Consider the following 13519-nt stretch of genomic DNA (forward strand, 5'->3'; position numbering starts at 1 on the left):
TTTTTTTGAATATGATGTCTCTTGGCAGCCCAACATTCCGTACCATATAGTAAAGCGGGCCTAATAGTCGTCCTATAAAACTTTTCCTTCAACCGCAATGGCATTCTACGATCGCACAACACTCCAGTTGCACTTTTCCATTTCATCCACCCAACCTTTATCCTATGATTTACATCTCCATCAATTTCTCCATACTTTTGAATGATAGATCTCAAATATTTGAAACAGTCATCGATCGGTATTTCTTGCTCACCAAGCTTCACTACACTCTCATCACTACTTCGTTGCTTACTAAACCGACATTCCATATATTCTGTCTTAATCTTACTCAACTTAAAACCTCTTGCTTCCAATGTCTGTCTCCATAATTCTAACTTAGCATTAACCTCAACTCTAGACTCATCAATCAAAACAATATCAGCAAACAACATACACCATGGCACATTTTCTTGAATTAATCTCGTAAGCTCATCCATCACTATAGCAAATAGAAAATGGCTTAATGCAGATCCTTGATGTAACCCAACTGTTAGGAAAATTGGTCGTCACCCCTCCACAAGTGCGGACATTGGTTACTACTCCTTCGTACATATCTTTAATTATACTAATGTACTTGAGAGAAACACATTTCTTCATCATTGTCCACCAGAGAACATCCCTAACATATTCATGAATACATATTTTATATACATATCTACAAGCATAGATACATATAATTTCAGTAACGACTGCTTTGGAGACCAGATCGGCAGCAAGAAACTCTAACCCTTCAAGATTGTCATATTCATTCTCAATTCTCATACATTTGAAAGTTGATAATAGATATTTAGTATAGAATGTTACTGATTACCAATATTCAACAGCCATCAGCTTCAGACGAGTTTCAAGTTTCTGGAGGACAGCAGTCTTTTCAAAATCTTGCTTATCATGGGCAGGCTCCATAAAATTGGCTTCTAGCACCCCTGAAATGAAAATAATATCAGCACAGGAAACAAAAAGTGTCAAAGTCCAATGATCCAGTGAAGGGTTTTTTATGTATGTGCCTACTGGGGGATCCCAGAAAGTTCCACAAGTGCAAGAGATTCACAAATCACAGGGAAAATTCTTACCAACAACACCTCTTCCCCTACTGCTAGCATCATTCCAAACTTTCCAAAAAGGCTGCAAAAGAGAGAAGCAAGTAGTCAACAAGGATGGTCAGATGCCATCTCCCTTACACAAAGAAACATGAAAGAGATAACCAGAGTTCACAAAATATTATGGCAGTAATTACTAACCTATAAGGAAACCATTGTCACAGATCGGCTATGTATCAAAATATTGCAATGCATAGCTCAAATAACACTACTGGCAGAATCTCTCAATTTTCTAAAAATATTGCCATTTAGAAATATTGCAAAAACATTTCAAAGCTGTTATGGATATTTTCACATTGAAAAAAAAAACTATAGATTAGATAGATTTATTTTTCTTATACCTTAATTCCCTACATTTCCATGATCAAAACATTAACAATGGCATTGATGATAGCATGATCATAAACAGAAGTAGAAATATGAAATAAGTAGTTTGATCCTTATATGGAAGCAGTATGCAAAAGTCATACCATTATGAGACGGTTCTTGTGGTAGATATTGAAGCCATGAACATTGACATGTGGAGATTCCTTCACAAAACCTATTGTGGTAATGACTGCAGCCTGAAGTAAGAAAAAATGTACAACAGCTGTAAGTAACCATCATCTCTCTCTCTCTCTCTCTCTCTCTCTCTCTCTCTCTCTCTCTCTCTCTCTCTCTCTCTCTCTCTCACACACACACACACACACACAACAGACTGGGAGATGTCCTTGGCATCAACTCATGCATTTCGAAGTGGATTGTCAAGGTTTATTCAGTACCAATCATGCTTTACTTCTAGTGATTTAGATGTGAAGATTCATTTTCTTGACCATTACATTTTTCATGCAATTTGGGCCATAAATTTTTTCGTGCTTTAAGAAAATATTTCAATACATAAATTTCCTGAACTGAAGAACACTGCATCAAATGAATAATGACAATTCATTCATATAGCCTGACATAGATTAAACTCGAAGAGCAGGTGGGATTCTACCCATTTATTTTGAAAACTTTACACACACACACACACATATATATATATATATATATATATATATATGGAGAGAGAGAGAGAAGGTGGTAGTTGCAAACCACTTTTCTAGCTAACCAGGTTTTTGAAGGTTTTTTTCATGTTTTCCTTAAATCTGACCATAGAAATGTATTCGACATGGTCAATTTACTGGGGAACACTTGGATGATGCTTTTTTGATAAAAATTTTATTTTTTAAGCATTGAATATTTATGAAAATCTTAGACCATTGCTTTTTAAACCTTATAAAAATCTAACTGTGTATTGGAATCAGCTGATCCAAGAATTGATTCCTATAATATCAAGCATGTAGAACACATCTGTACAGACATATTTAAGAAAAACATGGAAAACCCCTTCAAAATCCCAGTTAACAAGAAAAGTGGTTAGAAGCTCTCTCTCTCTCTCTCTCTCTCTCTCTCTCTCTCTCTCTCTCTCTATATATATATATATAAAGAATGTCATATTACATGTCTATGTGCTACTCTCATAACTGTGTACATATGTCTATTATTGAGGGGAATTTCTGTAACATAGCATTAGGGACCCTAGTCAACTATTTTTGTCCTCTTGTGTAGCAGGGGGGGGGGGGGGGGGGGGGACCCTATATGTTGTGTATTCTCATTCTTTGAAGTTAATGAAGCTCTAACTCTTTGAGTGCTCATCTTCTTCTTCCTCTCTTCTAGTACTTAGACTCTCTTTGTACAATATGGTATCAGAACAATATTGGCACTCGAAAGAAGAGATTGTGGGAGCATCCGAAAGGCATCATTCTCGTTTCACCTGAAGCAAGCACAAAACCCAAGGTGCTGATGTCAGAACACCCAGTGACTTGTTGGGTTTGGCCTATTTGATGTAGGGATTTGGTAGAGCTTAATTTTAGAAGAAACATGCATCAAAAATCACTGTAATCAGAGCAGTATTGGATTTTTTATTATTTTTCCAATAATTTCTATTTTCGGTTTCAAGTTTGGTTCGGATTTGTCTAATCTGATTGGTGAGTTTATCAACTGTTTCTATGCATGCAAATGAGATGGTTCATGGTCATTTTTTAGTGGGTCATCATCTGATTGTGGTATTGGGGATCGAAAATCAGATTTAGCTGAGTTTTTATGAGTTTTTGAGCATTTTACTGTTGGCGGTAAACCAGTTTTGGATAATTTGCTTAGTGTCGACTGCTATAACTGTTGCAGCAGGACCAAGTGTGTAGAGCTTCGATTTGGGAACGCCTTTTGTGCAGTTTGTGGGTGTTATTGGTGTGCATGCATTACATTGGGTGTTGGTAGATATCTTTGTTGAGCACTTTTGTGAAGTAATGGTCTTTGTTGTGCTTGTTGTAGTAGAGGTTTAACTTTATACCGACTGTATAGTTTTTGTTTTTTGCTGTATTGAGTGTGTTTGTGTGCAGCCTTGTGAATTTATAGTTTGGGGGTTGTGGTAGTATGGAAAGGGGAGACCCGATTCAACTTATTCTGGTTAAGTTAGATCAGACCAACTAAAGATTTTGGTCTGACTTTATGACAGCACTCATTGATGGAAAGGGTTTGGGAGGGTACCTTGATGGTACCAGTGTAAAACCTGAGGGTGATCCCAATCATGATACATTGATGGAGTGAAAATGAATAATGCGAAAACAAAATCATGGATTCTTGGGTCTGTGTAGCATAAAATAGCTATGAACATTTCAAAGTTTCAAGAATCCAAGGATGCATGGGCTTACTTGAAGCAAGTATATATGCAAAAAAACTGGGCAAGACAATATCAACTTATGCAAGAATTGTGAACTCTAAGGCAAGGAAACAAATCAATTCAGGACTTTTATTCTGAAATGCAATAGTTGTGGGATTCGCTTGCCTAGATTAAAAGTGGCAAGAAGTGCGATAAATGCAAGGATTGCAAGGCATGTATGGAGGTAGAAAATCAATCCAAAGAAACTGTTAGGTTGATTGAACTTCTCATGGGACTTTGTCTTGAATATAATAATGTTGTTAAAATGTAAACTGTAATATATATATATATTATTTAATATTATTATATTTTCTTTTATTATTTTCTTTTTCTATTTTTCTTTATTTTCTTTTTTAGCATCTAGTTCAATAGAAACTAGATATTTGATCCAGTCAAGTTCCTGTTGGAACTTGATTGTGCAAATAGCTGTTGGACTGTAGTCCAACAGCTATAATAATAAATGTTGTTGGACTGTAGTTCCACCTTTCTTGAACCATATCCAGAGTTCCACCTTTCTTAACCCCTTTCCAGGAGAAGATTTTAGATATCTGAGAATCATAATAGCTGCATTCCAGTGTACCTCAGTTGGTTTGTCCATAAACTGACTGACTTTACTTACTACTAAAGCAATATCCGGCCTGGTCACAGTTACATACAGTAGTTTCCCAACTAGGGAGCGATAACTTTTGCTATCAACCAGTTTTGACCCTTCTTCAAACAACTGAACTTTATGGTCCATGGGAATATTTGCTGGTTTAGCTCCCAACATTACTGTTTCCTTTAATAAGTCAAGAACATACTTTTGTTGAGACAAAACCATCCCTTCACGGCTCCTGGCAACTTCTATACCCAGAAAATACCTGAGTGAACCAAGGTCTTTTGTAACAAAGTGTTTTTGAAGATGAGCCTTTGTGGCTTCAATAGCTTTCACATCATCACCTGTAAGAATGATGTCATCCACATATACCACCATAACAACTATGCCAGAGCTAGTTTTTTTTATTAATAGGGTATGATCTGCTGCTGACCTATTAAAGCCAAAACATGACATCACTTCAAACAACTTCTGAAACCATGCACGAGGACTTTGTTTCAAGCCATAAATTGCCTTTTTCAATCTACACACCTTCTGACACTCCCCCTCAACCTCGAATCCTGGAGGTTGTTGCATGTAAAGTCTCAGATAAGTCCCCATATAGAAATGCATTTTTCACATCTAATTGGTACAGGCTCCAACCATGATGAACAACTACTGAGAGAACAAGACGAATGGTACCCATCCGTGCAACAGGAGAAAAAGTTTCAAAGAAATCAATACCATATGTCTGAGTATACCCTTTTGCTACTAATCTGGCCTTGTACCGTTCAATTGAACCATTAGATTTGTACTTTATCGTATATACCCATTTACATCCAACAATGTCAGCATCTGCTGGGGAATCAACTAGATCCCAAGTATGCTGAGATATTAAGGCATTCATTTCTTCTTGCATAGCCATCTTCCAGCGAATATCAAGCTCTGCCTGCTGATAGTTCAGAGGAATAACTTCAGCAGATAAAGCTGAAATAAAAGATTTCATCTGATTTCCAATTCTGGCTTCGGAGACAAAATGAGATATGGGATATAAGGTACATTGTCGTGTCCCCTTTCGTAGAGCAATCGGCCTATTATCATCATCAGGAAGATCATTATTGTCAGTAGAACTTACCTCAGGGGAATAAGAAGATGGAGGCACTTGTGGAGGTGGATCTCTACGCACATATACCAATAGAGGATTATGAAATCTGTAAGAGGATGAAGTGTGGTTCGGGAATGAGGGTACGGATTCCAAGAGAAAAAGAGGTATAGGTAATGGACAAGACTCAACTGGATCAACCTGCAGCGGGGAACCGGTATTAGAGTAATATGGAGTGGATTCCAAGAAAGATACATCCGCACTGACATACTCTCGGCGAGAAGTAGGATCATAGCATCGATAGCCTTTTTGATTTTTGGGATAACCTATAAATATGCATTTTGTAGCTTGAGCAGCTAATTTATCTCGGTCAGGGCCAAGTTTGTGTACAAAACAAACACATCCAAACACTTTGGGCGAGAGGGAGAAGAGAGGGGTATTGGGTTTTAGGATATGAATTGGAATTTGATCACCCACAGAAGAGGAAGGCATGTGGTTGATCAGATAGCAAGCAGTTGTAATTGCATCTCCCCAGTATAACGCAGAAACATTTGATTGAATCATAATAGTCCTGGCAACATCAAGTAGGTGACGATGTTTTCGCTCAGCCACCCCATTTTGTTGAGATGAATAGGCACAGGAAGTTTGGGGTTGGATGCCATTATCTTGATGCCATTATCTTGGTAAAATTGTAACAGACTTTTTGATTTAAACTCGAGAGCATTATCAGTGTGAACAATCTTGACACTAGATTCAAACTGAGTTTTTATTTCAAGAATTAAAGATTTGATAATATTTGGAACATCAGATCGTTCCTTTATTAAAAACACCCATGATAACTTAGAGAAATCATCAACAATAACTAAATAGTATTGACACTGAGTCCTAGTAGGAATCTTACTAGGACCCCATACATCTGCATAAAGAAGTTCAAAGACTTTATTACTAGACTGACTCTGACTCGAAGGAAACGAACTTCGATGATGCTTGCCCAGCTGACATGCTTCACACTGAAATGATGTGGTGGGGGGAATCTGAGGAAAGACCGAACGAAGCTTTGACAATGAAGGATGACCAAGACGATGATGCCACTGAACAGGACTAAATGAATGTTCCACATCAGCATGAACAGTACCCATTGGATGATGTAAGTAGTAGATTCCATTTTCTTCATAGCCTCCACCAATCTTCTTCCCCGTCAGCAAATCCTAAAAATGACAACCCATTGGATCAAATATTACTCTACAGTTTTGTTCTTTTACAAGGCAACTAACAGAAAGTAAACTTTGAGGAAATTTTGGAGCATGAAGAGCATTTTTCAACTGTAATGAGGAGGATATGGAAATATTTCCCTGACCAACAACCGGGGAGGTACTCCCATCGGCTAATGAGACTCCAAGTTGAGTCTTAATATCCTTTAGATCTGAAAAAACAAGTGAATTTCCACACAAATGTCTGGATGCACCAGAATCAATAATCCACTTACGATCAGTCGGATGAAGAAGATTTCCGGTTGAATAGGCAACACCAGCAACAGGGGAGGTAGAACTCAAAGGACGAAGAGCTATCAGTTCATCATATTCAGCACGACTGAGGGTTATACTACTGTCACTTGCAGAGATATTTTCTTGTACCTTTGTTGCCTCGAGAATAGTAGTATTAGCTTTAGGAGCATATGACTTTGATGAAGAGGAGGTTGGTCGGCCATGCTTATCCCAGCAACGATCTTCTAAATGTCCAGATTTTCCACAGAATGTACATTGAAGCTTTCCTCTGCCTCCCACACCTCGTCCGCGACCTCGTCCTCTGATGTTCTGAAGATTTCCACGTCCAGAACCAGATGAGACAACTAAGACAGAAGACTGAGTCACAGGTTGAGAATGTGGAAGAGATATCGCAAGTCTGCTTAGACGGTTATATGCCTCAGCAAGAGTAGGTACATCCGAACCAGTCAACATTTGGACTTTTGCAACAGAAAATTCTGAAGATAAACCTGTAAGAAACCTAGCAACCATAGTTTGTTCTTGATGATCTTTTTGTTTCGAACAACAAAGAGGTCTGTGAGCATTAAGTCTTTCAAACGCAGCTTTTACGGAGGCATAGTACTGGGCCAAGGTTTAATCTCCCTGCTGTAAATTGTATATTTTCTGTTCGACTTGTAGGATACGACTCACATTAGTCTCTTGTGAGTATGTATCTCGAAGATTGTCCCACATCTGTTTGGCTGTATTATAATAAATTAAACCATCTGCAATATGGGGTTCGACACTATTCATAATCCATGACATAACTATGTCATTATCTTCATCCCATGTAACATATTTTCCCACCTTTTCAGTGGGTCCATCTTCCAACAAGATATGTTTCCTACGATGTCTAGATACCGACATCATAAATGTTCTGGACCACCTGGCATAGTTAGTTTCATTTAACCTTACAGACGAGCCGTACGAAAAAGGATTGGCAAATGCCTTATATTCTCCAATATGTTCCAATTTTGAATCACATTTCGAAGTTTCAGCCATACTTCTGGTTAAAAAAAAACTGGACAGTCTCCAAACTAAACAGGGAAAAACCATGTGTTACACTCACACGCCAACTGATATTCCAATCAGCAGTTGTTCACTCACGAAAAAAAAAAACCCACGACAGTAGTGAGCAGCAGCCCACAAACAGAAAGATAATTCAGCACGTCAGTGAATCACGACTAACATGACTTCTGCATATGCAGCAATATTTTTTTTCAAAACAGGGGCAGCTCCCCAGACATATACAGTTCGACAATAAGTCATTCATTTTTTTTTACGAGCAACACCACTACGTGTTGGATTGCTGCCAAAAAAAAATAAGCAGGAAGTCACGACCTGAAATCCCGACATTTTCAGTGCAAATTGTACCAACACCAATCAAACTCCCCACAACCACGATATCAAGATAAACAAAACAGGGCCCCAACCATATGTAGAATCACCAACAGCAATCAAACTCCCAACAGCAACGATATCAATATCTCACACGACATGTTCAGTGCACACTATACCAACAGCAATCAACTCCCAACAGGTAGTCACGAGACTGACGGCAGGAAATACCACCGAGGCAGTAGGTAGTCACGAAACAATAAAACAAGAAGCTACGAATCCACACCAAGCATCCACGACCAGCAGCGTGATCAGATCTGTCAACAGATCCAAAAAAAATTTTTACATCGCTGACCTGATTAGGTATTGATTTCTTTTACTCATTGGATCTGTTGACAGATCTGGTGGCCTTGATCACGATCTGATTAGGTATTGAATCACGATCAAGATGGCCTCCACGATCGATCGAGCCTTGATCAGACTCGATCACTCTCCCATGTCACGGCCGATCACGCTCCCACGATCACGCTCCCACGTCACAGTCAATCACGCTCCCACGATCAGCATGGCTTTGATACCATGTAGAAGATGAACCGAGTCCTAGAGAGAGAAGAGAGAGAGAGAGAGAGAAAGAGAGAGAGACGGCTGCACAGAAAACCTCAGAACTCAATCTCAATATTAGGGCCTCTCTCTATGTTAAATAGAGAGAGGCTTAAAGGCCTAATTACAATAAAGCCCCATTATAAAAAACTAAAATACAAATAGCATCTTAATGTAAAATAACTTTACTTAAAACCACCTATTTTCAACAGATATCTCAATCTAAATTTGCTCTTGATATCGTTTCCAGGTCTGGAATTACAGATGATAAGAAAGTAGACACTCCAGAAGTTGTCAATGTTAAAATGAAAATTGATGATGGAGAACTTCTTGATGATCCTACTCCTTATAGACAGCTTGTTGGAGCTCTTTCTTATCTTTCCATTACTAGGCCAGATATAACTCATGCGGTTCATACAGCCAGTCAGTTTCAGCATGCTCCCACCTCCGTGCACATGGGAGCAATTTTGCGTATTATTAGATACTTAAAATCCTCTCTTTCACGAGGACTCTTCTTGTCTGCTTCATCTTCATTAAATTTAATTGCATATACTGATGCTGACTGGGGAGGTGATCCCAATAATAGACACTCAACTACTGGTTTTTGTGTGTTCCTAGGTGAAACCTTAATTTCGTGGAGGTGCAAGAAGCAGCAGAAAGTCTCTCTTTCCTCCACCGAAGCTGAATACAGAACCATGGCAACCACCACTATGGAGGTTGTTTGGCTCAGACGATTGCTAGCGGATATGGGAGCTAAAGCAACGCAAGCTTCAAAGATGTACTGTGACAACAAAAGTGCGATCTACATTGCAAGCAACCGGACATTTCATGAGCGCACTAAACACATTGAGATGGACTGTCACTATGTCAGAGAGGAATACTTACATGGAACCATTGATCTGCCATATGTTACATCAGAATATCAATTGGCAGACTTCTTCACCAAGCCTCTCGATGCTCCCAGATTTCACTTCCTCTTAGACAAACTTTCGCTCATTGTACCGTAAGTTTGAGGGGGAGTGTTAAAATGTAAACTGTAATATATATATATATATATATATATATATATATAATATTATATTTTCTTTTATTATTTTCTTTTTCTATTTTTTTTTTCTTTTTTAGCATCTAGTTCAATAGAAACTAGATATTTGATCCAGTCAGGTTCCTGTTGGAACTTGACTGTGCAAATAGTTGTTGGACTGTAGTCCAACAGCTATAATAAATGTTGTTGGACTATAGTCCAACAGCTATATTAAGAGACGTTGGAATCCAACGTCTCTTTTGGAGAGCTCAAAATGAGCTCTCCTCTCTCTTCCACTTTTTTGTATATATAGGGGTGAACCCCTTCAATGTAAACAACCATGCTTCTTAAGCATTTTGTTCATGAATAAAGTATTATTTATTTTTCAAGTGTTCTTCCTTTTATACCCTTTCAAGGGTCATGCTTGTAGTGTCTCCAATAGACACTTGTTTGTGAGTTATTTGTCAATTTGTTGAAAACCACCATTTCATTAAAAATGTAAGGAGTGCCATTATTCACAAGACATTTGTGCCTCCAGTAGATCAAGCGCTCTCTCTCTCTGAGCTCATTGCAAAAGAGACTAAAATGAAGTCTCTTCAGTCTTGCTCAACTAGAGATATTATTATGGTGGCTGCCAAGTCTTCCGTTGCAATCGACCTATCTCCTTGGAAATATCTTCGATGGCTTCGAGGTGCTTCTCCCATTCATTATAGATGTAGACGAAGGGAGCACCTAAGTTTGATATGAGTGGAGTTACGTGCCATTATTGCAAAGAGTTTAACCATATGAAGAAGGTTTGTTTAGCATTGAGAAAGAAAAATATGAGAATGGGAGGGAATGCATTTGTATCTAATACAGTGAGCAATGTGAAGAGCCCTAGGAAGGAAGAAGAGAGTGCCTTGAAGTTGTGTCTTCTTCTACTTCAGATGTGCATCCATCTGTCCACTCCAGGCTAGACCAGTTGCAGCAGCAGATCCAACAACTTCTTTGCTTGTCTACTTTTTCAGTTTCTGTATCTTCTTCGGGTAACTCTGATTGTTCCTTCGCAAGTATTACTAGTGTCAGTTCAGGCTGATTAATAGATTCAGGAACGTCATGCCATTTTGTGGTACCTTTCATACCGCAATGGCTCTCTCGTGAGTGTCTCTAAAGTAGGTTCAGTTACTCCTTGATTACAATCCCAGTGAAAAATTGAATGTGTCTGAAGCAATGTTGTGAATAGCGCTGAGGTGTAGTGAGGCATAAGACCCGCTCGTGAAGAGAGGCGTAAAGCGTGAGCTTCACAAAAAAATATTAAAAAATCAACTAAATAAAAAACAAAAATAAATATGCATCAATATTTCTCTTACTAAATGAATTTACAAGGTTTTATGTCAAGAACCATTGATTCTGTTTTGATCCAGGTCAGATTCGGATTTGGGTCAGCAGAACCAGCTTAGACCCAGGTTTGAATCAAATGGGCCAGAACAGACCTGATTATGTTTTGATCTAGGTCAGATTCAGATTTGGGTCAGCAGAACCAGCTTAGACCCAGGTTTGAATCAAATGAGCCAGAACAAACTTGATTCTGTTTTGATCCAGGTCAGATTCAGATTTGGGTTAGCTGACCCAAATTTGACTCCGACCTGGGTCAAAGCAGGCCCAGGTCTAGTTCAGAGCTGAGACAATTTTGACCCAGGTCTGATCAGACCTAGGTCAAAACAGATCCAGGTCTAATTCAAACCTATTCCAAGTCTGAATCAGACCTGGGTCAAAACAGATCCATGTTTAATTCAGACCTAGTATGACCCACGTCTTAATCATACCTAAGTCTGACCCAAGATCATAAAACCTAGTAACACCTGGCCAGCTAGGTGTTACCGACATTATATGAGAGAGAGAGAGAGATATAAAAGTAGGAGAAAAGGAAGGAGGCAGAGGAGAGAGAGTTTCTCAGTGTATACACAACAGAGAAAGAATAGGAGGTGATGGAAGATGTGGCGACAGAAAAGGAGGAGCAGCAGGAGGGAGCAGCCAGAAGGAGGAGGTGGAAGAAGAAGAGGAGGCAGAACAAGAGAGAGAGGTACCTAGATATTGAGGCTTGCCGAAAGGGAACACAGGAGGCGAAGTGGTGCAAAGGATGGGGCCGATCCTTTGCCCCTTTTTCTTCTTCTTCTTCGTTTTCTTAAGAGAGAGAGAATGTCGGAATGGAAAGTTGATCGATCACCAGAAAGTCTTGCTGCATCGGTGGAAGAGTGGTGAAGGGGAGACGATGACCTAAACCCTTCTCCTTTTTCACGTTTTTTATAAAAAAAAATGTTTTCTAATAACATTAAGGAGGTCAAATGAGGCCTTTGACCCCATTGACTACCTTATATACAAGGTGTGTCAAGTCAAAAGCGTGCCTCTAGGGGCATGAGGCCCACACCTAATACCCTGAGCGTTTTATAGTTGTGCACCGAGGCATAGAGTGTTGCGCCTCGCTTTGAGGCACGCTTTTTACGCCTCGAACCGTGCTTTTGACAACATTGGTCTGAAGTTTTCTTAGTTTCATCGTTTGCTATGAACTTGATGTCAGTTGGTCAAATTACTCAGTAAAATTGTAATGTTGTTTTTACTCCTGACCATTGCTTTGTGCAGGATCGATCGCTAGGGAGGAAGATTGGAACTCAGCATATGCGAGATCACTTGTATTTTCTTGACCAATTGGACCAGAAATTTGAGAAAGTCGTCAAACATGATATGGGTATTGCAGTTTTGGAATCATTTGTTTTGGGGCATGTGTCTAGTTCTAGGCTACAGTACATGTTGTCCTATGGTATTTTGAGGAGTAGTTGTACATAGTGTTTCTGATGAGGTCAAGTGTTTTGAGAGTTGTAAGTTGTTCAAGGGTTATGCTCTCTCATTTAGCCTTAGAATAGTTGTGACCACCTAGGCTTATGGGTCTAGGCGGTAGGGCCCTATTTTCCCACCTAGGCAGTGCCTAGGTTGTCCCTGCCTAGGTTTTAGGGACATGGTTGTTATTTTTTTCTTTTTGTTTTTCTCATTCTTCCTTTTCCTTTTCCTCTCGCTCCAAATGCTTCCTTTTCTTTTTCACCTTCTTATTTTATTTTTTATTTTCTTCTCCTTTTATTCTTCCTCCTTTCACCCTTCACCTTTTCTTCTTCTTCTTTTACTTTTTCTTCCTTTCTCTTTTTCCTTCTTTTTCTTTTTTTTCCTTTTTTTTCTTTTTTCTTCTTCCTCCTCTCGCCCCTCCACTCTCTTCTTTTTTCTTCTTCTTCTTCCTTTTTCCCCTTTTTTCTTTTTTCCTTCCTTTCTATTTTGTTCTTTACATGTATGCCTATGTTTTTCACAAATATATATATATATGGGATAATGTTTGTTACACTCACGGGTGAGGAAACCCAAATTTTAATGTTTGCTACCCTTGTGGGTAAGGAACCCCCTAGTAAAAAATCTAATATTTTATTTTTCTCTGTTTTTTTTGCGCGTCTGACCCTTCA

The 13519-nt window shown here is 38.9% G+C and overlaps 1 protein-coding gene across 2 annotated transcripts in view; it reads right to left on the bottom strand.

The window, feature by feature from the left end:
- The window catches only part of LOC149833711 (protein MICRORCHIDIA 6-like), a 114756-nt gene that overhangs the window by 24903 nt on the left and 76334 nt on the right, over nucleotides 1-13519 (bottom strand). For both annotated transcript variants that reach the window (XM_090010966.1, XM_090010965.1), the window contains exons 14-16: nucleotides 1607-1699; nucleotides 1110-1161; nucleotides 851-962 (exon numbers count right to left, since the gene is read on the bottom strand). In XM_090010966.1, coding sequence (XP_089867092.1) covers nucleotides 851-962; nucleotides 1110-1161; nucleotides 1607-1699 — 257 coding nt within the window. The remainder of the gene's footprint in view (nucleotides 1-850; nucleotides 963-1109; nucleotides 1162-1606; nucleotides 1700-13519) is intronic.

This window comes from Nuphar pumila, chromosome 6, assembly GCF_984573655.1.
Source record: "Nuphar pumila chromosome 6, dmNupPumi1.hap1.1, whole genome shotgun sequence".
Taxonomy (NCBI): domain Eukaryota; kingdom Viridiplantae; phylum Streptophyta; class Magnoliopsida; order Nymphaeales; family Nymphaeaceae; genus Nuphar; species Nuphar pumila.